The sequence below is a fragment of the Anguilla anguilla genome, chromosome 17 (assembly GCF_013347855.1).
Source record: "Anguilla anguilla isolate fAngAng1 chromosome 17, fAngAng1.pri, whole genome shotgun sequence".
Taxonomy (NCBI): domain Eukaryota; kingdom Metazoa; phylum Chordata; class Actinopteri; order Anguilliformes; family Anguillidae; genus Anguilla; species Anguilla anguilla.
In genome coordinates this window covers 10,481,121-10,507,380 of record NC_049217.1, presented here as the reverse complement: position 1 = coordinate 10,507,380, position 26,260 = coordinate 10,481,121, and the positions used below count along the sequence as shown (strand labels likewise).

The 26,260-nt window shown below is 42.2% G+C and overlaps 1 protein-coding gene across 2 annotated transcripts; it reads left to right on the top strand.

The window, feature by feature from the left end:
* The first annotated feature begins 858 nt into the window (after positions 1–858).
* Positions 859–26,042, top strand: carhsp1 (calcium regulated heat stable protein 1). Of its 2 annotated transcripts, XM_035397529.1 has the most exons (5): positions 859–1,251; positions 11,089–11,199; positions 20,851–21,106; positions 23,009–23,131; positions 24,748–26,042. In XM_035397529.1, the coding sequence occupies exons 3-5, from the start codon at positions 20,919–20,921 to the stop codon at positions 24,908–24,910; spliced, it is 474 nt and encodes a 157-aa protein (XP_035253420.1). In that variant the 5' UTR covers positions 859–1,251; positions 11,089–11,199; positions 20,851–20,918; the 3' UTR covers positions 24,911–26,042. The 2 variants fall into 2 exon arrangements, with proteins under 2 accessions (XP_035253420.1, XP_035253419.1); XM_035397528.1 differs by lacking the exon at positions 11,089–11,199 and having other exon boundaries at positions 863–1,251.
* Positions 26,043–26,260: the final 218 nt, after the last annotated feature.

Sequence of the window (26,260 nt, the reverse complement as noted above, 5' to 3'; positions counted from 1 at the left end):
ATTCCCCCCTCCTCAATGAAATTGTTACGTTGTAATCTTCATTCAGGACCCTCTGTAAGGCAGCAGTGCAGAATCTTTAACACACTAGCACTGTAAATGAGAGCATCTGAAATAAGACGTAATGTACGACAGATCTCTATCAGACATATTTAGTAATCTATAAATACCTTATAAAAATCAAAATATTGGTATAAAACAGGTTTTTTGTAATGGTTTGCCTTTTGTTTGAAGGTCTGAAGTGTAATTTATGAAAATACATAACAATAAGCTAACTATTCTTCAAAGGAAAAATGTAATTGTTTTTTTTCTTTTCATTTTGCTGGAAACCCCCGGGTCACTGAGTCTCAGTGTGGTAAGTTTGAAGCATGGTTGGTCACATTGTGACCGACACAGCAATGTATTTACCTTGGTTGGTTCAACCTGAAGGTGAAATGCAGCAAACTATAGCCCTGGGTGTATGATTTGATATAACCACTGCCAATGCACACATCATTGCTGGATTTATTTGTGTGGTGTTGGTTGTCCGCGTCCAGAAAGTGCTAAAAACACCTTTTTATTAAAAACTTCATCTGTATCTTTATAATGGTGCCTATAGCAAGCGTGCACAATCTGTACATGGACGTGACCTGTACCTATACGAATGAGTGTGCACAAACCACAACGTCTACTGTTTAACAGCTTATCTCCTAAAAATGAATGCCACGTGGACTGGTATTGTTCCGTACTACAATGATGGATTTCCTAGGATTGTTGGCTGTTCAAGATGTTTCACACAGTGGTAGTTTGCGGGTGGTGGGCTGGGCACATTCATCAGTAATTAAAAAAATTGCCTCTATGTAGGTTTAGAGATTCATTAGTTTATGCCTGTCCTGTATTTGTAGGCGGTATCTTCACTATAACGTATGCAAAAATAATGGTAGTGTTTTAGTTCTGACACCTTGTTCTCCGGATTCGCATTTTTTACTTGCATTTAACAACTAGAGAGATTACGGTAACGTACTCCTCATGATGTCATTGCTAGCTGAAACCGTCTATGTCAGGGTCTTCGGTGCAATTTAACTGTTATTGTCACATTGGTAAAGCTTTGTTACCATTTGTTGTGAAAACGGACATTCTAATGAGCCTACTTGGGGGATGAAATATTAATGCGTGGATATTAGACTACGTTACCGTAAATTAACCTGTATTAAACCAGAGAATAGGCTGCCACTAGGCTACTCTTCGTCAGCTCGCCTTCAAAGTTATAAAAAGGTAAGTGAGCTCCAACACCTTGTTGCTTTCGATGCTCTCAGGCACAATAGTGATCGAGTTGTTTCTGACTCTGCTTCTTAAATGGAACAAGCAGTGTTTTGTTTATTTTTCAAACGCGTACATTTTAAATAACATTTCACATGATTTTTAAAGGTCTTTACGTTGAAATTTGTTGGTTGTAATTGCGCGTTTCATGTTCGGTCGAAATAGTCGATTCTTTTTTTTTTTTTTTTTAAGAAAAGAACTTGCCTACTACTTGATATGTTTTATTCTAGTAATTGAAAAGTATTTTCAAACGCCCCTTAAAATGTTTCGCAGGTTAGACAATAGTAAGAAAGTTTACAAAGGCATATGGAACCTAATTGGGTATGTGCACGAAAATAGCCAACGAAAAGGAAGTGATGTGATAACTTGCTATAGCCTACTATTGGAGTTTTAGATTTTAGTAGCCTATTAGGTTACTTGCTAAGCTTCTATAGTCTACCATTGGAGTTTATTGGAGCTTTCGGTAGCCTGCTGTATGGCTAGCGAGGAAGCAAGCATTTTCTCTCTGAGAGTTGATTGTAATTGGAGTATTCTTACTTGTTTGTGATTTTAAAAGCTTTCAGTTGGCTACAATAGAAGTTATCAACTTTTAAAATGCGAGGTGTTTAAAAGCTGTAATTAATGAGCCTAATAATTTATGAGGTCTGTGAAGTTGCCTCCCAGTCCCAGACTAGTTTGCGTCATATCGATAAGCAGAAGTCATTCTTGCAGAGTAGGCTCGTGAACAGGGAGGGAAGATATATTTCAAGCATTATTTGTACTGACACACGGTATAAATGCATGTTTGCGTAAATGAAAGGAAAATGTGTTTGTTTATGAAAGGATAACTGTAAAACGTGTAAACGAATGGACAGGACGTACAACTCACGCCCTCTTGAATTGAAGTACTCCACCTCAACTGACAAAAACAGTGTGAAAATAATTGAGGGCATTGTGTGAAATTTAATATATAAAAATGTTTTAAACAGGCAGTCTCAAATTTCAAGCCGCATGCCTTGTGATGACCATTTGATACGTGATTTACTTTTTTGCGCAACATGTGAATAAACGAGTAACGTCATATCCATACACTCAATTTGGGGGTAAAAATCGGCCTTCAGTCTGCTATTTTTTGCTTAAAAGCATTATTAAACCAAGTATGATTCTGTAGAAATCACAGCAGTGTCCCCACAAACTACACTGCAACACTGCACAGTCATCCTTAGACTGTACAGGCCACATAGGTTCAAAACACTAAGCTGTGCTTCCAGTTCAGATCGTGTTTGCTGCCTTATGTGGTTTGGTGGAGAACCTCAGGAGTCAGTTGACTCCTGTGTCTCTGCATCAATGCACCAGCTCCCCACACCGTTCCTCAGCCACTTCACCATAATGCTTCTGTCAGGTCTGGGGAAGCAATAATCAGGTTCAGATTTCAAATGGGAGCTGATGCATCCTTCCTTCCCTGCTGTCTCTGGAGCATCCGGCCCTGGTCTGTCACATGGGGCTTTCTGTGCTCTGCTCACCACAAGAAAAGCAATCAAATGTAATTACCTGTCTATTATGGGAGATGGCCTGCCTGTGATCATGCCAGGAAAACCCTGCTAAGACGTCATCAGGATGCTTGTTTGTGTGCTGGCTGTAATGTTGTTTGTGTGTGCTTGGGTTATTTCTCCTTCTGTGGTCCATGTCTGAAATTGAGTTTTCGGATCATAAGATCCAGTCAGATCTCCAAGGAAACATGACCAAAACCATTTAAAATGGTTGCATGGACATTTTCAATGAAGGGAAAAACCAAAAAATCACCCACATTACCCTACTGCGTGGCAGGAGCCTCAGAATAGCTGAGAGTTACTTCCACAGGGTGTGCATGTGATTTCATTGGGCGAGTAGAGGGTAAAATATGTTCAAGCCCCAGTTTTGAGTGGTACTTTGAGAGACCTGTAATTTACATTTGTTTTTCAAGAGGGTGAGAGCAGGACAGGTAATCTGCAGGTGTCCCGGGCCGGTCCCTCTGAGTGCTGTCAGCATGAACATTAGTAGATGGGGGAAAATCACTGGGATGTGGGCTAGAAGTTTCACTCAGGTGTGTTCGACTGAATGCTCTCAGGTCGGAGAAGGCATTGGGCATTAAAGGGGGCTCCCTCTAAAAGGAACATTCTGCCAAATACAACCTGTGGTGATTCATGTAAATTATTACTCATAAAGGCTGTATGTTCCCTGATGTTATGGACTGATTCCAGTCAACCCCCTTAGTCAAATTCTGTTATGAATGCTGAAAGGGATTTTGCCGTGCACACTGGGGAGTGTAGTTCACTAACAGAGGACAGTTTTTTTTTTTTCTCTAGTTTTCTGTGATTGGTGTAGATGTGCCAATCACTTGGTGGGCTCACACCTATCACTGACACATTTTTGTGTGTGTGAAGAGAAGTGATTGTGTATGCAATCAGGGAGAACAGGGCAGTCTCTTTAATTAATCTTTCAATATGGTGGACATCTCCCACAAATTAAGGAAAATGTTCTCTTCATAAATTAACCTGCCCCGAGCTTGAAATGCTTTAATGTAACAGAGTTCAGAGTGAATGTCCACGACAAAATAGCCCTCCATAGACCTAACTCTGTACATTGACCTATAGGACGTCGATGTGCAACTTGTGCAGGTGGGCTCCCCAATGGGATTAGTAATATAGGATGAGGGAGCCCATTCAAACTAGAATTGTACCTCAACAGGACAAGTCATGCAGCACCTTTCACTAATACAGCAGTGTTAATGGTAGTTGTGCTTTAAAGCAGAGTTCTGATGTGTTCCCTTAATGGAAACACAGCTGTGGTTTATTGTGCATCACTGCCTACAGAGAGGCAGGCACAGTAATGGGCAGTGGAGCTTGATGAAAATGTTGTCTATATGTTAATGCACTTTTCTGTTCCTCTAAACCTTATAATTTCATATGGCTTTAAGTCAAGATAAGTAATGCACTATTGTCCTACTATGGAAAAAAGAATACACTGCATGGCAAAAAGTATGTGGACACCCCTTCTAATTAGTTGGTTTGGCTATTTCAGCCCCAGTTAAATTCTACTGCATACAGTGACATTCTAGAGAATTGTGCGCTTCCAACATTGTGGCATCAGTTTGGGCTGTCTCTTGTTTCAGCATGAAAATGCCCCCATGCACAAAGCAAGGTCCATAAAGAAATGCTTTGTTGATCCCTTTGGGATTAATTGGAATTTCGACTGCGAACCAGGCCTTACGTCCAACATCAGTGCCCGACCTCACTAAACAGCGAGTCTCTGCAGCCATGTTCCAAAATCTACTGGGAAAACCCCCTCAGAAGAGTGAAGGCTGTTCCAGCATCAAAACTGGGGTCCAACTCCATATTAATGCCCATGGTTTTAGAATGAGGTGTTTGGATGTCCACATGCTTTTGGCCATGTAGTGTATATCTTAATATGAATGTAAAATATAAAATATCAAGAACAGATAGGAACAGGTGTTCAGTTCTGTGCTTGTGTTGTGCAGTGGTGTATTTCCCAGTGGTTCTCTTACTCTATTCTGGGGGTACTCTGTGCATGCTTGTTTTCGTTTTCTGACCATAATTGCAATCCCAGAATTTTAACAAGCTTAATCTCTCCTTATTTGGTGCTTTTTTATGTTCAGAGGGATATGTTTATTTATCCTCTTATGTCACATCATGTCAGAAATAGCTGTGCATGCCATGGAGAATTAAAGTCCCTTGTTCACATTGTGCTTATTGTGCAGTATTGTATTGTGCTATATTGTGCTATAATTTAACTGATCAGCATATGAAACCGACAAGTGAAGTATTAATAATGTATGCAGCGTACTTACAGTACTCCTTCAGTTTTGTATTCGTTTTTATGTGGACTGTGGGTTAATTTGGAGTGTTCTGTGGCTGTGTTCCTGAATTTGACCTGGTAGTTCCTGTGCTGGGGCAGGGTTGTTGGATATCGATTCCTCCCCCATAGCTCATTCATTAAATATAAGGTCTGCTGAAAAATTGCAGGAAATCCGTGGTCCCTGGTCCTTCAAGCATAAGGTGTTGAGTTTCAGCAAACCCCACCCAGCCAAGGCAATCTCTCGTGTTAGGCGCTCTCTGTCAGCCAGGTGTCAAACTCCAGTCCTGGAGGCCTGCGGTGGCTGCTGCTTTTTTGGGTGTCCTCAGCACTCATAGATTGACAAAATAATCCACACGGCTTGTTTTCAAGGCCGTAGTTGGTAGGTGTTCGAAAGGAAACCACGAAAACCCATAGACACTGCGCCCCCCTGAGAATTTAGTTTGACACCCCAGTCTATCCAGTAGGACTCTAATGAAACAGAATTATAATGGTGCCCCCACCCCCCACCCGAAAAAGACTGGTACGGTGAATGTGGGTCAGTGACAAGTCTTAGAAGTGTGTGTACTCTAAACGAAAGTGTGTAGCAGCCGTGGCAGTGTTCTTGCAGCCTGGTTACTGCTCATATACGGGTGCCTGCCCTTGGGCTCTGAGCTCTTCTGTCGCTAGTTCATTTGAATGCGGTTGATTGCTTGCTATACAAAGACAAATAACAGCGAGGCTTGCCAGTGTTTGAAATGCACTTTTGCAAACATCAGAGGGCCTGTAGTAGATAGCGCTAGCCTGCCTGTAGTGGAAGATTAAAGACAATCTAAAGGCAGTCGTAACCTGGAGAGTCGAGGCACTCATTAAAATAAGCTGGAGGGACTGTAGCCTTTGAAAAACATGAGTGTTTAAGATGACTCAGCTCTGCCAGCTGTGCCAGGTTTTCCAAACCTGTGGGATATCTTACAAAACTATCGTGCTACACCATGTGCTACATTGTGAATTGTATTAGTTTGCACTGAAGGTGGCGTGGCATCTTCTTTGTTTATTTACCAAATAATGGGTGATGCGTACCGCCTCCACCATATCCCGCCCTCCATTTGTCTGTCTCCTATTCCTAGAGTTATTCCTGAGAGACACTAAAACCCGGGAAAAGTCTTATGTTAGGCACTCATAAATTAGCCAGCCTTCTAGCTTAATAGATTCAATGTTTACATGCTATAGCACTATACTGTAGACTCCTACTAAAGACTGTCAAATTGGTATCCTAGATTTCCTCAAAATCCTGGTTGATTTCAAGGTGCAATTAGATGCACCCATTGAACAAGGGCAGATTGCTTCTTCAAAAACAGCAACTGGCTTCCATTTATGCTGGCGTCTGCAACCACGGTGACCCAGAACAATGCTTTAAAGCAGAAGGTTGCAGGCTTACGTCCTGAGACACTGTGATCAGGACGCTTTGCTCTGAATCACACCATGAAATATCCGGCTGTATGAACAATGAATGATCATCCATCAGGTGGAATAATAGAAGTTGTGAAAATCTCCCTGAGGTATTGGTGTCCTCAAAGAAAATAGATAATGTAATATGAAGTGTCAAATTGTATTGACTATTTTTTTTTTTCAAAGGGCTTGAAGCCCTCAGAGATGTCCACCTAAATCCTAAAATCAATGGCGGTGTGACTTGTTACTTACTTCAAAACATTTTCAGCTGTGTGAGTATTGCTGATGTACTGGGGGAATGTGGCGATTCGTTGATGTGAGTATACATCCACTCCTAAACTCAATTGTTTTCAAAGCACGTTTCCTGAGTTGTGGAGCACTTCATCTTTTGCCATGACCTGTAGGCAGCGGAGTTGGAGAGCCGAGGTTCTTCAGGCTTCAGACAGAGCTCAGTCAGCTGAGGAGCAGCAGCCTATTCAAAGAGGAACATCTTTCCACCGTCTCCGGCTAACGTAATGAAGGCCCGAGGCGGCGGGAGGCGGGCCCGAAACCTGAGCAGACCTTCAGCGCGCGCTGCTCATCTGGGGCGTGTTGCGTCTCCGAGGAAACGAACGCGGCTCACGCGTGTGACGAGCGGGTGACACTGCACTGTGGGTTTTGGGAGGCACATGGGGCGGGGGCGAGGGGTGGGGGGCGGTGGGGGTATTTATTGCGCGGGTGTCAGGAATCCTCAGGATGAGACAGCCACACAGTGCAGGTTGATGGATCGCTTCCATTACCTCGTTTTATCACCCCGGTGTCTTTCCGAGCCCAGCGGGCGATAAATAACACCGCGGTTACCGTAAAGCAGGGAGTACTCGCACACGCATTATTTGTAATGACTACTTTGGCTGGCCTAGGCTACTGCAAAAACCCAGTTAGGCTAAATGCTGCTTGCTGAAGTGATGGGTATTAATTTCCTATACAGTACATCCTGCATGAGTTAAATGTGTGCTTCAAGTTCTAGGCAGAGACCATTACATAATCATGTACATTGTTCATTGTGTAATATGTTTGTTGTATATCTTTTTGTCTAAATAATTGGACGTTTCCTGAAAAAATTTCAGGTTGTTTTGCTTAAGTGTAGAACAGCAGACCCCAACTAGGATTCAGTTCTCCCACCTCCTGTGCACTTGTTACAGGTTGCTGTGGTGACCCTTGTGATGCTTCATTATCCACTTAATGTATGGAGCTATCACTGGATGAACAATCGCTCCATGACCTGGACCAATCACAATCAGGGTTGTTGAGTGGTGAGAAGAGCATAATCTTTTTTCTGTTCAGATGATGTGGTGATTGACAGCACAGTGCAGCTCTGCCTTTTTTTGGCGGTTTGTTAAGCAGCCTTTGTGTAGCTCTCCTCCAGGGAGACCTGTCTCCTCAGTGGAGCAGCTGTGCTCCTGTGCCCGCCCTCGCTCTCAGGTCTCAGGGCTCAGGTGATGTGGCTGGTAACATAATGGCTGATGTCATAGGCCTTATTACCAAGAGCAGCTGATGTGGTTTGGATTTTATATATTTGTAATTTGTTTTTTTGAGTAAAATAATGATTGATGTCATGAATCTTATTTCCAAGAGCGGTTGACATTGTTTGGATTTTATATTTCTTTATTTGGTTTTTTGTGTAAAATTATGATTGCTATCGTAAACCTTATTTCCCGGAGCAGTTAACATAGTTAGGATTTTATATTTATTTATTTATTTATTTAAGTAAAATAATGACTGATATCAGGAACCTGCTTTTTCTTGGGTTTGAGTAAATTTTGACCTGATTTTGATCCTCAGGTTGGAGCGATCTCTTGGTTGCCTTATATTGTGACATTATTTGTTCATTTTTATCAATAGGTGGGGATCAATTTTTAGCCTAAAAACCAGTTTAAGTACAATAATGGCTGTGATCTTTGCTTTGTGTAGCCAGGACAGAATCGATGTAAATAACGCTAAAACTGAAATAACATTTTTTTTAAATCACCAGAAAATGAACTGTTGCTTGAAAGCTGGAGGCCGTCCATTAGTGCTGGAACCCACAAGTGTGATTTGCACTGTAAATCTGTTCCTCGCAAAGTCTCAGAGATTAAGATATCTCTCATAGACAGCCAATTTCCTCCTGTGGTGAACCATCGTTTGTGTGTTTTTGCCTGCCGAAGGATCCCTTGATGTGATGAGAAACAACTATTTGCTACAGCCTTTGCGTTTGCCTGCCCGTGACAGAAGGTTTTTCTCTTTGTGGGCATTTGCTTTGCGTATCATGTACAAACTGTTAGTCTGGAGTTCTGTGTACAGTAAACTACATCATGAGCTCCGATCACATGACCGTGCAGATTAAAAGATTACAGTACACATTTTTGACATTTGCTTCTCAATAGCGGTGTGCGTGTGTGCATCACGTTTGCCTCAACGAAGTTTAGCAACAGGCCTGAGCTGCTCAGAAGATGTCCCGCTTCACGTTTGTGGCTTTATTTAAAGGTTTTCAGAGGCAGCAGTGAGCACTCAAAAGTTAGCATTCACAAAAAAATTGTAGTTTCACTCGTATTGAAATTAACTACAAAAACTACTTTTTACTCTGCTTATATGAAAATGGCAGCATGCAGCTTAACCCCGCGCAAAAACAAACACTCATTTCAGTACGAGTGTTGACGTGCTTCCTGAATGCGGGGGTGGGACATTTGTGAACGGTGCTGCTAGATGTCTGTAGTATTCATCCCAGAAAAGATTGTTGAAAAACCCCCCTGCTTCATCTGACTACCATGCAGATTTTCAGTTACTATGCCACCCTCTCTTCATTAATACTCTGCTACCATCGACTGCCATACATATTTACACTGAAATTTACCCCAGGAATCCTTCAAAACCCCTTCATTTTGGGGGAAACGGGATCGCCCAACCCTGTGTGTGAGGAAAAGGAAGTTCCGCTTGCAACACGTTCGCGGTTTACGGAATGCGCGATCCGTAGATTTGAATAGAAGGCTAACCGTTTGGCTACCTGCGGTCCAGTGTACAGTGGGGAGTGTGCTCAGCAGTCATGAGTTACATGGGAGCAGGCCTGGAAACAACCCAGCGGGTTTGGCTACATTTTGTTGTGGTTGCATTAAAATGATTTGTAGTTAATGTTTCATATACTGTTTGTAATTAAAGCTTGAAAATGATTTTTGTTTTTACAATTTAAAATGTAAGTGAAAGCACTTAGTTGGACATACTAATTGCGCTCTGTGGTCACCAGAGACTTTGGGGCATGGAGCCAGAAAGGCTTTCAGTAGGTTAATAACTCGCTTGTGAAACCACCATAGAGTCCAGAGTGCTATCATCAGATAAATGATCTTTCGAGCTGGTGCCAGGTTCGGTTAAGGACGAGTGTGTTTTGGGTGAAAAAGCTTAGACGGGCCATATGGGTCAAGCCAGGTTGCGCTTTTTAAGTCTTAAAACTATAACGGGTAGGTCAGGATTGTCGAACGGCTTCCGATAAACAGAGAACGTAAATGGAAAGGGAGGAGGAGAAAAACTCATAAGTCATCGCTGGCAAAGGAAAGCAGGCCCACCTTGAGGAAACAGTCAAGCAAAGCCAACGGTTCCCATGGCCTGTATAAAAAAATGTGCGTAACTACCCTGGAAAACACAAGCACTGCCTTCCTGATGCTGGAAAAACTTTCTCATTCAATTACCATTTAGCACATTTATCAAATTAAAGCTGGATCAAATTAAAGCTGGAGAAGAAAGGTCAGCGGTTATGTGGAAATGTAAGCCAGGGAATGTGTTCAGTTAACCAGCATGTAGGAATCAATGGCTCTTGTTGGCTTTTTGCCCTTTGGCAATGACTTTTGCTCTTTTTGAAATATAATTAAAATGGGAGGTATGTCTGACTAGACTGTACCTGGGTTTTTTTTCTGACCGTACTGCCTAGCATACCTTGTAACAGAGCTGGTGGGTGTGGGGCTACAGGAGACAGGTTGTGGTGGAGGGAAAATGGTGGGCCTCACACACACAGAAAGTGGGGAGGTGAGACAGCAGTAGATCCCCTGGAGATGGGCTGCTCCTCCAGTAAAAGGGCCTCGGAGAAGGCTCGGGGCGTCGCTGAAGCCAGGGCTCAGAGGCCTTTGTGTTCATAGTAAAATGTTTATCCCCTCCCCAAAGTGAATTTGTGTGGGTGTGGAAGTGAATTGTGTCTGTTCTTAGTGAGTGAAGCCTTATGTCGCTGTGTATGCTTGGCTTGTGCTTGTCTCTACAGTTTAGAGGCTCTATTTTTTTAACTCCACCCCCCCTCACTCTCTCTCATACTCACTTTCTGTAACTCTCTCGTAAATCCAGTAGCATTTCCCTTTTGAAAAAGTGTGCTAGAAAACAAACTCATAGGGTCAAGAGGTTTTCTACCTTTCCAAGCCAAAGACCGCCCACTAAAAGTTGCGTCAGGGAATTTTTATGCGGTATTTCTTTCTGAATAGGGGTGCTTGTATTTTACGTGGCTGTTCGAGAGGTTGGCTGCTCGCGTGCGTTTTTTTACAGAGTGACTGTGGAACAGAGGGATGTATGGGGGGCGGGGATGGATGGCCTTGTGTGGGAGAAGCAGCGGGACTTCGATCCTTTTGAACAGAGACAAAGCGCTTTGCTGAAGAGGTGATTAAGTACCTGCTGCACATCGCCCACGGTAACATTGCGCAACCTTTTAATTACAGCAGTAATCCAGCTCCAGCAAAGCCCCTCCCTTTCCAGGAGCGACGCATCAGTGACAGCTGGTGGGGGAGGGACCTTTTGTGGCTTGCAGTTGGGGAAAATTTCAGTTCCTTTTTTCTTCAGGGGATGTGTTTGTTGAGTACGATCACAAATTCTATGTACCCACCATATACTCCGCTCCATATTCTTAAAACTGAGCATTCTGTCTCCTGTCCACTGAAGTCGGAACATTCCAATTTGATTAATTTGAATGAAATGTTCATGAAGGGGTGTGGTCAAGTATAATTATGAAAGAATAGATGTTCTGTACTGAAACAATGGCACTGAAACCTCCTGTCATTAGGTGGTAGGGCGTGCAGAAGGAATGCAGGAGCTGCCTATCTGGCTGGTCTGTGCAGTCTGTGGTACCATTGAATGGCGGGGTTGATGGAACGGAGTGTGTTTCCTGTTGAGCTCCTCCCAAATGAATATACTTATTTGCTGGTCGCTCTTAAGTTTTCAACTAGATGTAACAGGAGTGAAGAAAAGTGGATTTATAGCAACTTATTTCTTTATATGTCTGCGCCATTTTGGATGAAAGTTGTTGCTCCTCCCCCGGAGCGTGCCCCCCCCGTTTCTCCTTGCGCTTTAAATTAAGATGTTACCATCCTGGGGTATGACATCTTTCCCTCAGCTCCGTGATGACGATGCCTTGGACACTGTTGCTTAGGAAACATGCCTTGTTCACCGAAGCTGCTGCCAAACATGTCGCAGCAACCACACCTGTCAGCAAAAAGTCACCTTTGTCTCCTCTTGAAGTCAGGCGAGCCATAATTATAGGCACCCTGTCCTGTTCGCCAGTTTTATATGTAGTACAGTTTTATATGTATAGCCTCTGCTTTGCATATAGGCCTACTAGTGTTTCCTAATTTACTCGGGTGTTTTCATTTGTCGTAGTGAATTGAGTGGTGCACTTTGAGCTGTCCTATGTGTTTAGTACAGCTAGTTGCTGTAGTAACCTGAATCCACCAGCAATTGGCTTCCACTCAGGATCTCCTTCTGCTTCCGGTAAGACCTGGAACGGCTGAGACTGCTGTGGCCCGGGAGTGCCGTTTCCGTCTCTGGCGTGTACAGCCGTAGCCAAGTGTGAACATCTGGGGTTGTTCTCATTTTTCTCCATGCAGCGGCTTTCAGGCAGAAGTGCAGCGCCTGAATGTCAGCAGATGGAATGTTTGAGCCACACATCCCCCCACGTTGAGTCATGTGCCTTTTCTCTATTGCGATGGAGGTTTTTGCAGGGTGTCAACCCCCTTTTTGTCAGAACAGTGTACGATGGCTCCTCCATTGTGCAGAAGCAGGGCTCAGTCATCCGGGAAATAATTTTGCCCACGTTGGCTTGTTTTCAATGGAGAGCTGTAGTGAAAGAGCAGTGAACAGTGGTCAGAGGTCAGAGAGCAGTGGTCAGAGCCTCGCAGTTTTCAATCATGGTTTCCCCTTCCAGTGGAAGGGGAGGTCTGGATTTTAACCATGCAGCCATTTTACCTTCCATAAAAAATCTACTGTAAGACTGTACTCTGCATCTCATTTCTTGCAGAGTTTATAGCTGGAGAATGATTGGCGTTAATGAAAGATGTCACCCTTGGAAAAGGGTAACTTTGCATAAATCTTTTTATTTAGTTATGTGGTCCCCTTATTTGCTCTGGAGCTCAAGGTCGGACATGGCTGAAGGTCACCCCAGCAGGTCTGCACTTCTGCTTTCTTGACAGCCTGCTTTTATGGTGGTTAATGTTGCTTGCAGTAGCGGATTGTAAGACACTTCTTCATTGCTTTTTTTCTTCATTGTTTTCATTCATCTTGTTTGTCGGTTTGTGTGTGTAATAAGAGCATCTGCTGAAGGCCTGGATGCAAATGCGAGTGACCTCGCTGTTGAGTGTGGTGCCCCTGGTCCTAAATGGAACAATGGGCTGCCCAAAACCACCGCCCCCCTCCCCCTCAGGAATGTGCCTGTCCCTGGACCTCTGCCCATCGCCGCCCTTGTTTTTCATTGGTGGGACAGGGGGGTGGAATGAGGGTGATCGGGTCAGCAGGCTCTCTTCTGCTGACATTTATGTCATTGCATAATGTCCCAGTTCCAAGCCAGGGTTATCTCCATGTGAGTCATTTTTACATACCTGACTTTTTGGAGAAAAGGTTGTAAATGACCCTTTTATTATAAGTGGGCTCTAAAGGTGTGTGTGTGTGTGTGTATGTGTAGGTGTGCGAGAGACAGTGAGCATGCGTGATTTATAAATTGTTTGATATGCATGTGTGTCGATTCATAATATTTGTATAGAGATTCATTATATTTGTATAGAAAAGTAAAAAATGTGAGTCCTTGTTTTAACCACTGGGTGAGCTTCAGCAGTTTTGTATTTGTCTTTGAGTTTGGCATCAGGATGTTACCGTTTGCTGCCTGTATCCTACCCCAATGTTGGTGCCTGTCAGGGTGATGATAACCGTTCATTGAAGTGTTTCAGCTGGGTGGTCTCACTTTCCGTTTTTCACATTAACCTTTCTCTCTATGCAGCGTATTCCGTAGAGAACATTGATTATGAAACTTTCATAATCTGCTGCTCTGCTCTCTGTATGAGTATGGCTGTGTGCGTTGCGCACTTGTTCCTGGGCACTGTGTTCCGGTGACATTGCCGTACTTCGTTTGAAAGCGGTCCTCCACAGCACCTTACCTTGGAACTTTGGCCCACATTTATATTATTTGCATCTCATGACTTTTATTTGGGCCTGGCTTCCTGTTGTTTTTCGGGCTGCTTATGCAAAGTCTTCTGCATTTTGAGCATGTTCCTTACTCTGGTTGAATGAGTAAACACATTGGCAGAGGAGGAAATGAGGTCATTTTATTTATTTGTTTATTTGTTAGTTTGAATTTGTCCAGTAGAGCCGTTTGAATGTTTGAATTCCCTCTGTGTTGTTTGAGTGCTTGCTTCATACAGGAAGTTAAGGAAGTGAAACTGCCTTCTTGGTACTTGGGAAACATAATTCTCCTGGGGACAATTGTGATGTCATTTCCTCAGTCGGTTCACAGGACAACCATGTGGCTTAAAATGGGTTCATTCAGTTATTCAAGATTTCAGAGCATTTATTGTGTTTTCAGTGCCATCTATGAACTGTTGAACAATAAAACCTATACAATATACAGTAGAACTGTTTTTCTTCCTTCTGTGTATTGTGGAGCGCAGGTTCTCATTATCTATTGTTGATCTTATACCTGTGCATTTACTATATAGCCATTGGGTTAATGTCATAAAAAAAAATAACTTCCAGCAAAGGCAGGGATGGAGCTGTGACTTCCTCTCCACATTTTGTTTCACATATTGTTTTATCCTCAAATAGTGAAATTGTATGCTGGATGTAAGCCAACATTTCCCAGAATGTACTGCAGCAGCATATTTTAGTGAGCCTTCCACAATCTTCTTTTGCGTTCACCACCTGAATGGCTCATTCAGGCTTTTTACCTGCTATGTGAAAAATTTGCAAAGAACTTGTTGTTGGGGGAAGTATAAGATATTTTACTAGAGTTGATGTGTTTCTGGTATGTATTTGGCCCAGGTCTAAGTAGCTGGTAGGGAATGAAAGCTTTATTTCTTATTTTCTGTCTCTGGGTCCCTCAGTGCATGCATTCAAAATGGAGTTCTGATTGAATCGATCTTTGTACCTTTTTTTAAAAAAAAGAAAAGAAGAGAAGCTTATTTAATTACCATCCATGAGGGGAAGAACTGCAAGCCTGGAGAGTTCAGATGGTCAGCCTCTACTCAGAAGGGGTATAGCTAGTGGTTTAGTAAAAATGTATAATTAATCTATTATAATTGGCCATTAATGTCAGAATCTTTTCTTTTGTTGTGCCCTTGAAAAGCCATTTTGTTTTCCTTCAGCAAGGAGTTTGCATTAATAAGAGCTTCCCTATTCATCTTCACCATTTTGTTATATTTTGCCACATGGAGATGCGTGCATTTGTCAATTGAAAATGCAAAAAAATAAATTCAATTGTTTGATGGATATGCACAACAAATAATGTTTAACAGCCATGGTGAAGTAAATGAATAGACATGTGCTTCACAAAATCTATGATTGAGCACAATTTTTGATGAAACTTGTGTTTTTGTGGAAAAACATCCAAATACATAAGACTATAGTCTTATGTCCAAAAAATGTCTTTAAAAATTTTTTTTATTCAGATGGATAAGAAAATGTGTACATATAACAACTGCAGTGAAATAAATGGAAAAAATTGTGTTTGGCAATTTTTTACAAATGTCACTTATTGATTAAGATGGATAAGATGGACTGCAATGAAATAAATTGCCAAATGCAAATGAAAATTTAAAAAAATAAATATTTTTTTGATTCAGATGGACAGCAAATAATGTGAACTTAACAACTGTGGTGAAATAAATAAATGTCTTTAGAAATTTATGATGAAAAATGTGTTTTGTTTTTGTTCCCCTGATACACATCCGACTATAATCTTATGTCCAAAAAGTGAAACCAAGGCAAAAAAAAAAAAATTTACATGGCATTTTTTGATTAATTTATGATTTATGATGAAGACTCTCTACCCAAATGTTTACAGTTTACACTAACCCTGACCATAATTTTAATCCTTAAGTTAATAAGTCTGGGATTCATGTCAAATGAGGGATTAAATCATTTTCATAAAAAGCCATTAAAGCCAGAAGAATGGTATCCCAAGGAAATATAGTAATATCATTTTTTTAAAAATATATTCAGTGGGATGCTTAGTTTTCATGGCCCAACTTAGATTTGTACATGACAAGAAGTGTGTTTGATAGATGGCAAAATATTTCTAAATGACAGCTGTAACAAAAGGAAATGCCTTATTTGGTCCACAGTAAAGGCCTTGTTTGATCAACAGGAAATGGCTTATGTAGCATCCTACAGAAAATGCCTTATTTGGTCCTCAGGAAATGTTTAACTGGGTCAGCCTTGCCTTTCATGGCACCTTTTGGAGACGGCCTAGATTAGACAAGACAAAGGATGGCACAAGCCCAAGGATAAAGGTAAAGGTTCTTGGCACAGAACCATAAAAATGGACCATTTTTCTAAGTGTCTCCAGGGATACAACCTGACAAGTCATTTTAACCTAGTTGCCCTGGAGAACATTGGCAGCATCCTGATATGTTTGGAATGGAGCACCATTTTAAAAAAACGAATCAGGCTTTCAAGTTGATTTTGATTTATTTCTATTTTCTGCAAACCCCTCTCTTGGTAAGTTAGCCGATTGCCTTAACTGTACAGCATTACAGTTGTGTTATTCAGTTATTGTCTGCTTCGCTCTGCTTTCCTGTGTGACTGGGCCACTCCCTGCAGCTCAGCCCTTTTAGACAGGTGACCTCAGCAGGGTTCTCAAACTGCTGCAGCCGCACTATGGTCAGTTGAGCTCCAATGATGCAGTCGGCCCAACTTGGCGCTGGTGCCAGGGGTGCAGTATGGGGGCAGGGGAGTGAGGGTGGTGTTAGAACAAGGGGACCTAAAAAATATGACAACATAGGATATTCTGGGTTGGTGGGGCCCAATGTGAGATAATTCCATAGGGTCCAAAATCCCCTGTGGCATGCCTGACCAGCGCAGTCAGGGTTTCGATACTGGACTGGAGGGTTGCAACCCTACACTGGAACTGGTTGAGCCGCCCACCAGCCCCAGAGTGTGTGTTCCTGAGACAAACCTTAGCCCAGCGCTACTGTGAGAGTCACATGACTGTAGTGTATGCTGTGACTATAGGACCTTGCACACACCTACACTATGTTTATGTTCAAGTGTTTCTGAGCAATTGAGGGCATGCTTACACATGCAACAGAGGTTAAAGTTCACATTTTTGTGGAGTCCTGTAATCTCTTCTTTGCATTCCAGAAGTACTTTGATCAGGAGATATATTTTGAAGCATTGGGTGTCAAATGTATTGCGTAAAGGAACCCTTGGGTAGCCTAATATGTTACCTAATGGTCAGTGATATATTTTAAAATATACAAATGCATCACCTCATATTGATCAAGATGAGTATTATTAATTCTTGTAGCTTTCATTTATTGGTCTTGTCAGATATGTAGAGCTTAGATTGTGGCCTTAGAGAGAGAAACAGTGAATTTGATACAATATTATATTGTTTATATGAATGTGGCCTGGCCTCCCCAGCACAAGCATCAAAGCTAATGTGATTGGTGCAATTTAAAATCCACTGATACCCTAACCTAGGCACATATGGGTCAGAAGAGACAAACCAGAAGACACAGGGGGTCGGAGACCCTGCATAGCATAACATTTCCCTTTCCCATTTCCTCTTTAAGTTTGAATGCAATCTTTAGGTAGGCCAGACCTTGTCATGAATGAGTCTGACACCCATCACCCAATCAGGGCAAACCTCCTTAAGCCATGCTGGGTGAAGGTATTTAAGATGGCACCAGGAAAAAGTTGTGTTGTGTTGCAGTTGGTTTCGGAGCCTGGGAGAAGAAGAGTTTTTATTTTGGTGGTGGTTTCTTGGTTGTGTGTTTTTAGCGGGTTTCCTTTCATCCTGTGGCGCTTAAACCAGAAGTCCGGCTTATCCATCTCTCTCTCTCTCTTCTGGAATTTCTAAAAGTAGTGGGCCTGCATTCAATAAAGAATGTATGATTTCAATGCATTCATCTAATTGACTGCTTTGTATTGAATCCAATTATTTAATCTTAAAACCTGATAGAAATTGTTTTGACTTGTTTGTTGATTCCACCAGATTACTGTAGACTGACCTATCAATAATTTGGGGATTTAATTGATAGTTCTCAACTATCACATAAATCACATAAAATATATTTTACTTGTTGGTTAAGTGAGGGGTTCTAGCACACAATATAAATAAACTAAACTAAAAATTTTTTTTCAATAAATCTTTTTATTTGAGGTTCAATTCACAAAGGTTATTTCAAGTTCTGAAGTACATAATATAGAACCACATTTTTTCCATTCTCAACATAAAATTAACAACAGCAGGACTCAATTTACAAACTTATAAGCACAATTGACAAAAACGAAGACAAATGCATCCCCCCCAAAAAATGAATACATAAATAAATAATAATAATAGTAATAATAACAATAAAAAATAAAGAAAAGAAAATAAAGAAAAAGGACACACTTTGCCACTGCAAACGCACAGCTGAGACAACACAGTGACAACCATCCCCCTTTCCTTTAATTAGGCAGTAGAAAGTCCAACCCAGAAGGATCTACCACAAATAAACATTTTTAATGAATCCTTGCTTGTCCCACAGTCTTTTATTGTGACATTTTGCAGGCCTACTCTGAATTTAGCATATTTATATATATATATCAATCAATTATATTTTGACATTGCAATTTTACATTCTTACAATAAGGGAGGACCATTTAATTTAATTCTGTCACTTTCAATTAGATTTATTACAGGAAATGTTTCCTACAACGCATATGCCATGCCACTTTTTAAACACTACTTCCTTGGGAAGAGGTTTTTTTAAATATTGCATTTGCTGTGAATGTTTATGAAACTGTTTATAAAACTGTGTCTTAGGAGATGACAGGGAACATAGTCACAAGTTTTTATGCATCTGATAGATTTTTTTTGAAAATTGAAATTATTTTATTCCAGTGTTCTAGAACTCAGTTGCTTTCAATTACCAGTAGCAAATGTTACATCAGCATTAGAATGTTCAGTTAAGAACATTCTAATAACCTATTTGTAATTTTTCACCTTAAAGGGTTAATAATAAACTAGTGGGCCGTATTTTTTTGCTCGTACCTCCAGCGCTAGTCCCCTCTGTTTGGTGTTTAGACCAGTGGTTGAGGCTGTTTTTGCACACTGCTTGACTGCGTATGAAAATAAGGGCCAACAGTGCCACCGTCTGTCAAAAGAGGAAGCAGTGTAAATGTGAGATTGATTCCAAAACATGTTTTGTACAATAGTTCAGCTGCCTTCTATGCTCTACTGAACGTATCTCAACATCTACCTTAATAATTTATAAGTGAAAAAGAAAGCATCTAAGAAATGCCAACTGTGGTCATTGGCAGCAAAATATTTATTTAGTTTTAAATTCCCAGATTATTGCATCATTCGGGATCACGGAATGTTCAACCTTCCATTTCTGAGGCACACTCATTGATGGATAGTAAGTCTTGCTCTTCAGCTTGACTGTAAAATGAAGTCCCAGTCTGATGCTGCGATGCACACTAGGGACCATTGGCCTGCTATCATTGAACAAAAAAATGGCTGTACCATTTTAGGCATTGTGTGCCTTTCTTTCTCGTTGAACTCCACCCCTGTGAGCAAGTGCCCTTTCTATTAGATGAGAAGCACCTCATGGACTTGGCTTGGACCTGGATCACTCACTCACTCACTCACTCACATTTAGCAGGCTGAGGATTCTCCACAAGGGGAGCCATTAGCACTCAAGGGGCAGAATTTTGGGGGTGCTGCGTAAGAGCGGTGCTTCGTATCAATGACGACGAGCCCTTGTTTATCATTGAGTGCGAGGTACAGAAAATCACGTGTCTCGCTGAATAAATGCTTTACCTTGGCCTTTGGATGGCAAACTTTGTGAGGGCTACAGCGACAGCAGTACAAGTTGCAGTTAGTGCTGCCAACTCCTCAGACTGAAAAACGTTTGCCTTCATTTTCTCTCTAAAAGATTTTTATTATAAAAATGTCCTCATAGCCCCCAAGTCAGGTGCTGGACATTTGCCTAGGAGGAAGTGTACCTTTTGAAAGATTTCCTACTTCGCATCATGGATGGGAACAGGAAACTCATTGGCATTCCACTCGGTTTTTGGGTAGGCCTGTTTTGGAGACTGGAATGTTCTCAGTGAGAGCTGGGAGTGGCTGTTTGGTCGAACAAAAAACATCCTGGCCCTCTTCTGGGCTGGCTGGCTGCTGAGGCTGGGCAATGGGTGGAGCCATCTGTGTGAAAGCACACCTAACATGACAGGAGCCAGTCATGCAAATTTGTCAGGATCCTAATGCTTGTATTTTCTCATTTTTATTTATTTTTATTGTAAAATGTAAAAAATGTCCATATGTAACCTTATGTATTGGTGTATTCATGAAAATGTATCATGCACTCGTGCATGTATGTGTGTATATAGGTGTATATGCCTCACCCAATTCTCTCTGACTGGTGAGATGATATTGATTAAAAGCCCAGTTCCCTAACCACTGTGCTTCATTGCCACCTGTTTTATGCTCCCATCTCACCTCTCACTTCTCTGTGGTTTACCTGCTTTGAAAAACACAAAACGTTGTTCTAATCAGAAACTGAACATGAAGATGATGTTCATAGATTTTTGTACTGCACATCAGCTGCAGATAGACCGATTCTCACGTAATCTGGATGAGCGCATCCATATAAGACGGACAGACATCCATATAAGACTGTTAACCCATGACCAGGCAGTCCGTGTGTGTTCTAACCCTCTCCTCTGCTCCCTCTCCATCTCCCCTCTCTCCTTTTTTCCCCCTCTCTCTCCCTCTGTCTTCCCCCCCCTCTCCATCTCCCCTCTGTCTCCCCCCCCCCCCCCCCTCTCTCTCTCTCTCTCCAGCTCCAGGTAGCTGGTCAGAGGAGGAGTTTATCAGAGCGTAAGAGACAAGAGTCTTTCCCCCCCCCATCATGTCCTCAGAAGCCACTCCTCCCATCCAGCAGGGGGCGCCCCAGACCCTGGTGTCCCCAGGCTCCCCCGTCTCACCCAGCTCCCTCAGTCTGCCCAAGTACCGCGCCCGGGACCGCTCCCCGTCCCCCATGAGGGGCTACCTGATCCCCAGCCCCCTGCCTACTCGCCGAACCCGAACCTGCTCTGCGTGAGTGGCGTCTTTCTCTTCTGCTGGAAATGTATTAAAACACCGCTCGTTACAAGTGCATAGCAAAGGTCACTGGACAAAATACAGGTCCGCTGTAAAGGTACAATACTCATTACATAACAGTTAACTCTCAGATGTATCTGTACGCTACGATCAATGCTGGAGGTGTGGTATGCTTTTCAGCTGGCACAGAGTTGTAAACAAAGCAAAAAAAAGTATCCTGCATTATATATAAAATAGCTTACATATATGCAAATTCCAAAAAGTAAGCTTGTAATTGAAATACTGCCCATCCCTACCCACACTCATTGGCAGTTCTTTCAAGTCAGCAAACTTCATCCATCCATCATCTAAGCTGCTTATTCCTGATCATGGTCACGGGTGCTAGAGCCAATCCATGGCCAATCCATTGCAGGGCCCCACGCACGATTTTTGAATACTATCACTGAAAAACCTCTAATGTTTTGTAAAAGCAAACATAAAATGTCCAACATTTTATGTAATTAACTTTGGGATCTGACCTGAATTGACGTTATGCTCAAAATGGTTCGGATTTTTTAATTTCAAGTGAACAAAATTATTATTTTAGACAAAATTAAGAAAAATGGATTGGTTTCTCATGCGATTATTCCAGAAACTACAGAGCATTGCCAGTTAATCACTGAGCACATGCTCAGGATCATTATAGTTTTTTCAGGCTAGTGGCCTAATAAATTAGTTTTGCAGATCTGTAAGTATGCATTTGAGTTCTTTTATTTAACTGCTGGTTTCAGTGCAGATACATTTACATTTCCTTTTATCAATTTCCATAGCTCATATACCTAAACTAATTTGTGGAAAGTTATTTAATTTTTAATTGCAACAGGCCACAGTTTTTAATTTCCTTCAAATTTTATTTGCATTCAAATTATATGAACGCGGAAGCAAAAAGCCTTTTAATTTTATTGTTGGCGGTTCCCATAAGTGCACTGTTACTTCTTGCTCTCAGTCTCACTTCCTGTCTGGCTGGGTTCCAGAATGCACTAGGAATGAAGCTGGTCTTGCCCCATTCTCTCTGTGAGAAACATTAACTGAAACAAACAGGCATGCAAATTCAAAGCCATAAGAGACAAACCAGGTCAACGCACAGGGAGCAGACTCGATCTAGAGCCGAGCCAGTGTTTCTGCGTTTCACGCATTTAAGCCACCGGGAACACTGAGTCATTTTCACTCTCATATCAGGAAGTAGTTTCTTTACACAGAGTTACTCATGCATGGGACAGCCTGTCAGGTCCAGTAACAGAGGCAGAGATCTTAATGATTTAATTAGCGCAAACATCTTCCAATTTTCAGATCTATAATTTTGACTCCATCTTTTGATAAACCAAAGAATGGCAGCTGAAGACTGATCTTTTGTCCCCTAAACATTACTGTGATTTGTAGTGAGTGGCTGTGAGTTAATTGGCATTTGTCTGCACAGCTTGTTAGTGTGCATAGTTAATTAGCTATTTGAGGCAGAATATGTTTATTCTTGTAATAAATCATTTACATTTTGTCAGGTCTGGCCAGGTCATGGTGACAAAATATGAAGTGTTTGACTTAATTTTTCATTATTAATTTTATTGAAAATATATTTCACTGAAAATAGTCAAAATACTAATCCTAACCCCTGAACCTAACCTGAGCCTTAACCCAAACCCTGAATGAAAAATGTTAAACATAACCCTAAAGCTTCATTAACCCCAACACTAATTGTGTTGATTAGATCACACTGAGCACGCACACCAAGGCCTCCTGCAAGTCTGCGTTCAACCAAACGCCAGTCGAGGTGCTGCATTTTCACAGCTTACCACTGAAGGTGCCATGGAAGCCTGGAGTGAAATGTGGAGCTGGTAAAAACGGCCTTTCTTCTTCCCTTTCCAGATCTGCCCGTGCGTCAGAGGGGCCCAGCTTCACCGGCGTCTGCAAGTGCTTCTCACGCTCCAAAGGACACGGCTTCATCACACCTGCTGACGGCGGCAACGACATCTTCGTGCACATCTCAGAGTGAGTGAGAGGGGCCATGATGGAGTGTGGACTTCATTTCCCACAATCCTCTGGGGGGGGGGGGTTTTCCTTCTTAACGTTTTATCACGAAGACAGATGGCTACCTCCTGACTTCCTTGCACTTGCTACTTAATAACTGGAGTTTATGCCTCTGTATTGAAATTTGGTCACACCCCTTCACAAATACACCCCTTCATTCAATTGGAGTGCTACCGACAATACACAACACCCACAATTTTCCATTAAAATGATTTACATCAAAAGAGTATTTGATTGCGAATTAGAATCAGATTAACATTTAATTTAATGAAATTCCATTTGTGGAAAGCATTTGTCACGATTATTAACTGTTGGTTTATGCTGTTTTTTAAAAAGCAAAGCCAGGTTTCCTTCTGTTGCCGTTTTATCAGTATGGAGTTATCAGCCAGGAGAGGCATACAGAGTTTGGCCTATTGAAGATTTAACCTTTCTGTGTACACACAAATATCAGCTCAACATCTGCTTAAACATCAGGAACTTCTGCTTTAGCCGCGCCCCGTCACTCATAAAGCACATGCCCTTTACAGGCCCAATTTCTCACCTCCAGTCACTTACTAGAGCAATATATGGAAACATTTTTCAGGTGACAGCCAAAGCCATTTCAGTCAAGTATCAGTCAATTCAGCTTAGATTCTTCCAACCGATGACCTCTTTCTTAGTTCATTTGTGGTTTTTAAAAAAAGGTGCTAAAGATATGAGTCACCCATGTGTTCCTGTAAGTGCAGTCTTTTTGTAACTACTGTGGCTTATCTACATACTGTCTGTTCGTACGTTTGTGTTTTTGGTGAGAAAATCCTCCCCCATGCAGCCATTGCGGGGCTCAGCCTGTGTGTTCCACGATGTAGACAGACCCGCAAACATCTCGTCCACCCGGGGAACCCCATGTTAAAAACAGCCATTTTGTGCTGCTCAGTTGCATAACTGCACCAAATAATTGACCTGGGGGAGAGGTGCGGCAGGGTCCGTGGGCCGTACGAGTCCCACCCACGCGGGTGGGGGTTCGATCCCCCTCCATGGCACCTTCTGAGCTGTGATTGCCTCGCCACCCTCTCTGTTTTCTCCCCGTCTGAATAAAAAAAAGAAAACAACACTGACCTGCTGGTGTCCTGCATTTAGAATCCCCCTCTCATTCTGTCGAAGCGTTACTTTCCATTTTCCTCTTAGGGTTTGCCCTCTGTCCCCCTTTGTGATAACAGTGCAGCGGCTGCTGGCTTGCCCACCTGGCTCACGCTTCAGCTGCCAGGAGCACTAAGAGGCTGACGAGCTCACTGGTGTGCTTCATTTTATCTGCTGTAGAGAGGGGGGGGGGGTGCAGAAATAGAGGATAGAGAGGGTATAAAATAGAGTGTGTGTGTGTGTGTGTGAGAGACCTTGAGTGAACACGTGATGCAGAGTGTGTGAGAGTACTCAAACGTGAGCGTGTGCGAGCATTTGAGTGTTGGGGGGCGCTGACCCCAGTTGTTTGCGTTTGTAGTTCTATTCCTAAGGCCAAGGGTAGTATAAAGGCTTATTAACTGACCGGCGTGGACGATTACTGCAGATGGCCGCCGTTAACCTGGCGATCCTTCCCCCCGCAGCATCGAGGGGGAGTACGTGCCGGTGGAAGGCGACGAGGTCAGCTACAAGATCTGCTCCATCCCACCCAAACACGAGAAGGTGCAGGCCGTGGACGTGGCCATCACCCACCTGGCCCCCGGGAGCAAGCACGAGACCTGGTCAGGGAGCGTGATCAGCTCGTAACCGGGGAGACGGAGGGGGGGGGGGCTGCAAAAGGCTGTAAAACACAGGGCTACAGCAAGGCACACTGAACTTATGGATCATGCTGGGGGGAGGGAGGGAGAGAGAGAAAGAGAGGGAGAGGGTGAGGGAGAAGGAGAGGGAGAGGGGAGACCCTGCACAGAAACAGATGTTAGAGCACACAGGCAACCACACAGATTTTTTCTTCCATTTTTTTGGGGTCGTGGCGGGGTGGGGTTGGTGACGGTTAGTAACGGGAGAGTGAGGTTACGTGGGGGAAAGGAGGCTGTCAGTCATTTTTCACGACCAATCATAAGGTTCAATCCCCAACGCGACGATTGGTTCAAACCAGAGTATGACCAATAGCTCTGCCTATTTTAGCTTTGACAAAGCCTGATTTTACCCATGACAGGCGGTTAAAGTAAACTACATTTTTTTCTCCATATCTGGGACTGGGAAAAAATTAGAGTTGTTTCTTAGCTTCTGAAATAAGTAAGTAACAACCATCCTCACCCCCTTTATATTTAAACTCCACATAATGGACATTTGTTTAATGCTTGTACAATTTAAGAGCGCACAAGTTTTTGGTTCATTTTGACCATTCATCATTATTCCTTTCAATGGTAGACCTCTGATTTGCCATTCTTTATAATGTGCTGAGACGGAAACTTGAAAAATGTAATTTGTCAAAATATGCTGCACATATTATTCACACATTATTGTCCATTATTATTGCAGTTCTCATATGTCAGTTTGAATACATATTCAATACACGATTTAAAGCATTCTGAAAACAGCAACTATTCATATTGATCAATTTCAAATTATTCTGGATGTACTATACTATAAAGAATATCAGAAATTCTTTGTTTCCATCTGATTTTCTGCTGTCAGACAGAATTCAAATTCAGCAAAAATAAGCGGAGTCCAGACTTGTGTCTAGTTTCTCTATTCCACACTGGATGCATCTGGGCAGAGCGACTCATTTCTTTTTCAGTGGTTCTCAGTGATCTTTCAAAAACTAATTTTACACACTTATGTGCCTGTCTGCCTGCCTTCAGTTCATTCTCTACCTGGAGTTATAATTTGATGTTGAATTACTGAATAAAATAAAAGTTTTGTGAGATGCAGCAACCTTCAGTGTTCTATCGGTTTTGTCACCAAGGGTGTGGTACACTGCATTGGCTGTCACACAGTCACGATTCTGTCCTGGCCCAGGGGACAAGCGAAAGTTGTTAGTTCTGAATCTGCGATACACACAACGGGTTCGGACAAATAGAAACATCTGCATTCAAATGAAACTTTTCATTCTGGTTGTTTGGGGAAAAGTCAAATGGTTTGATAACGTTCACA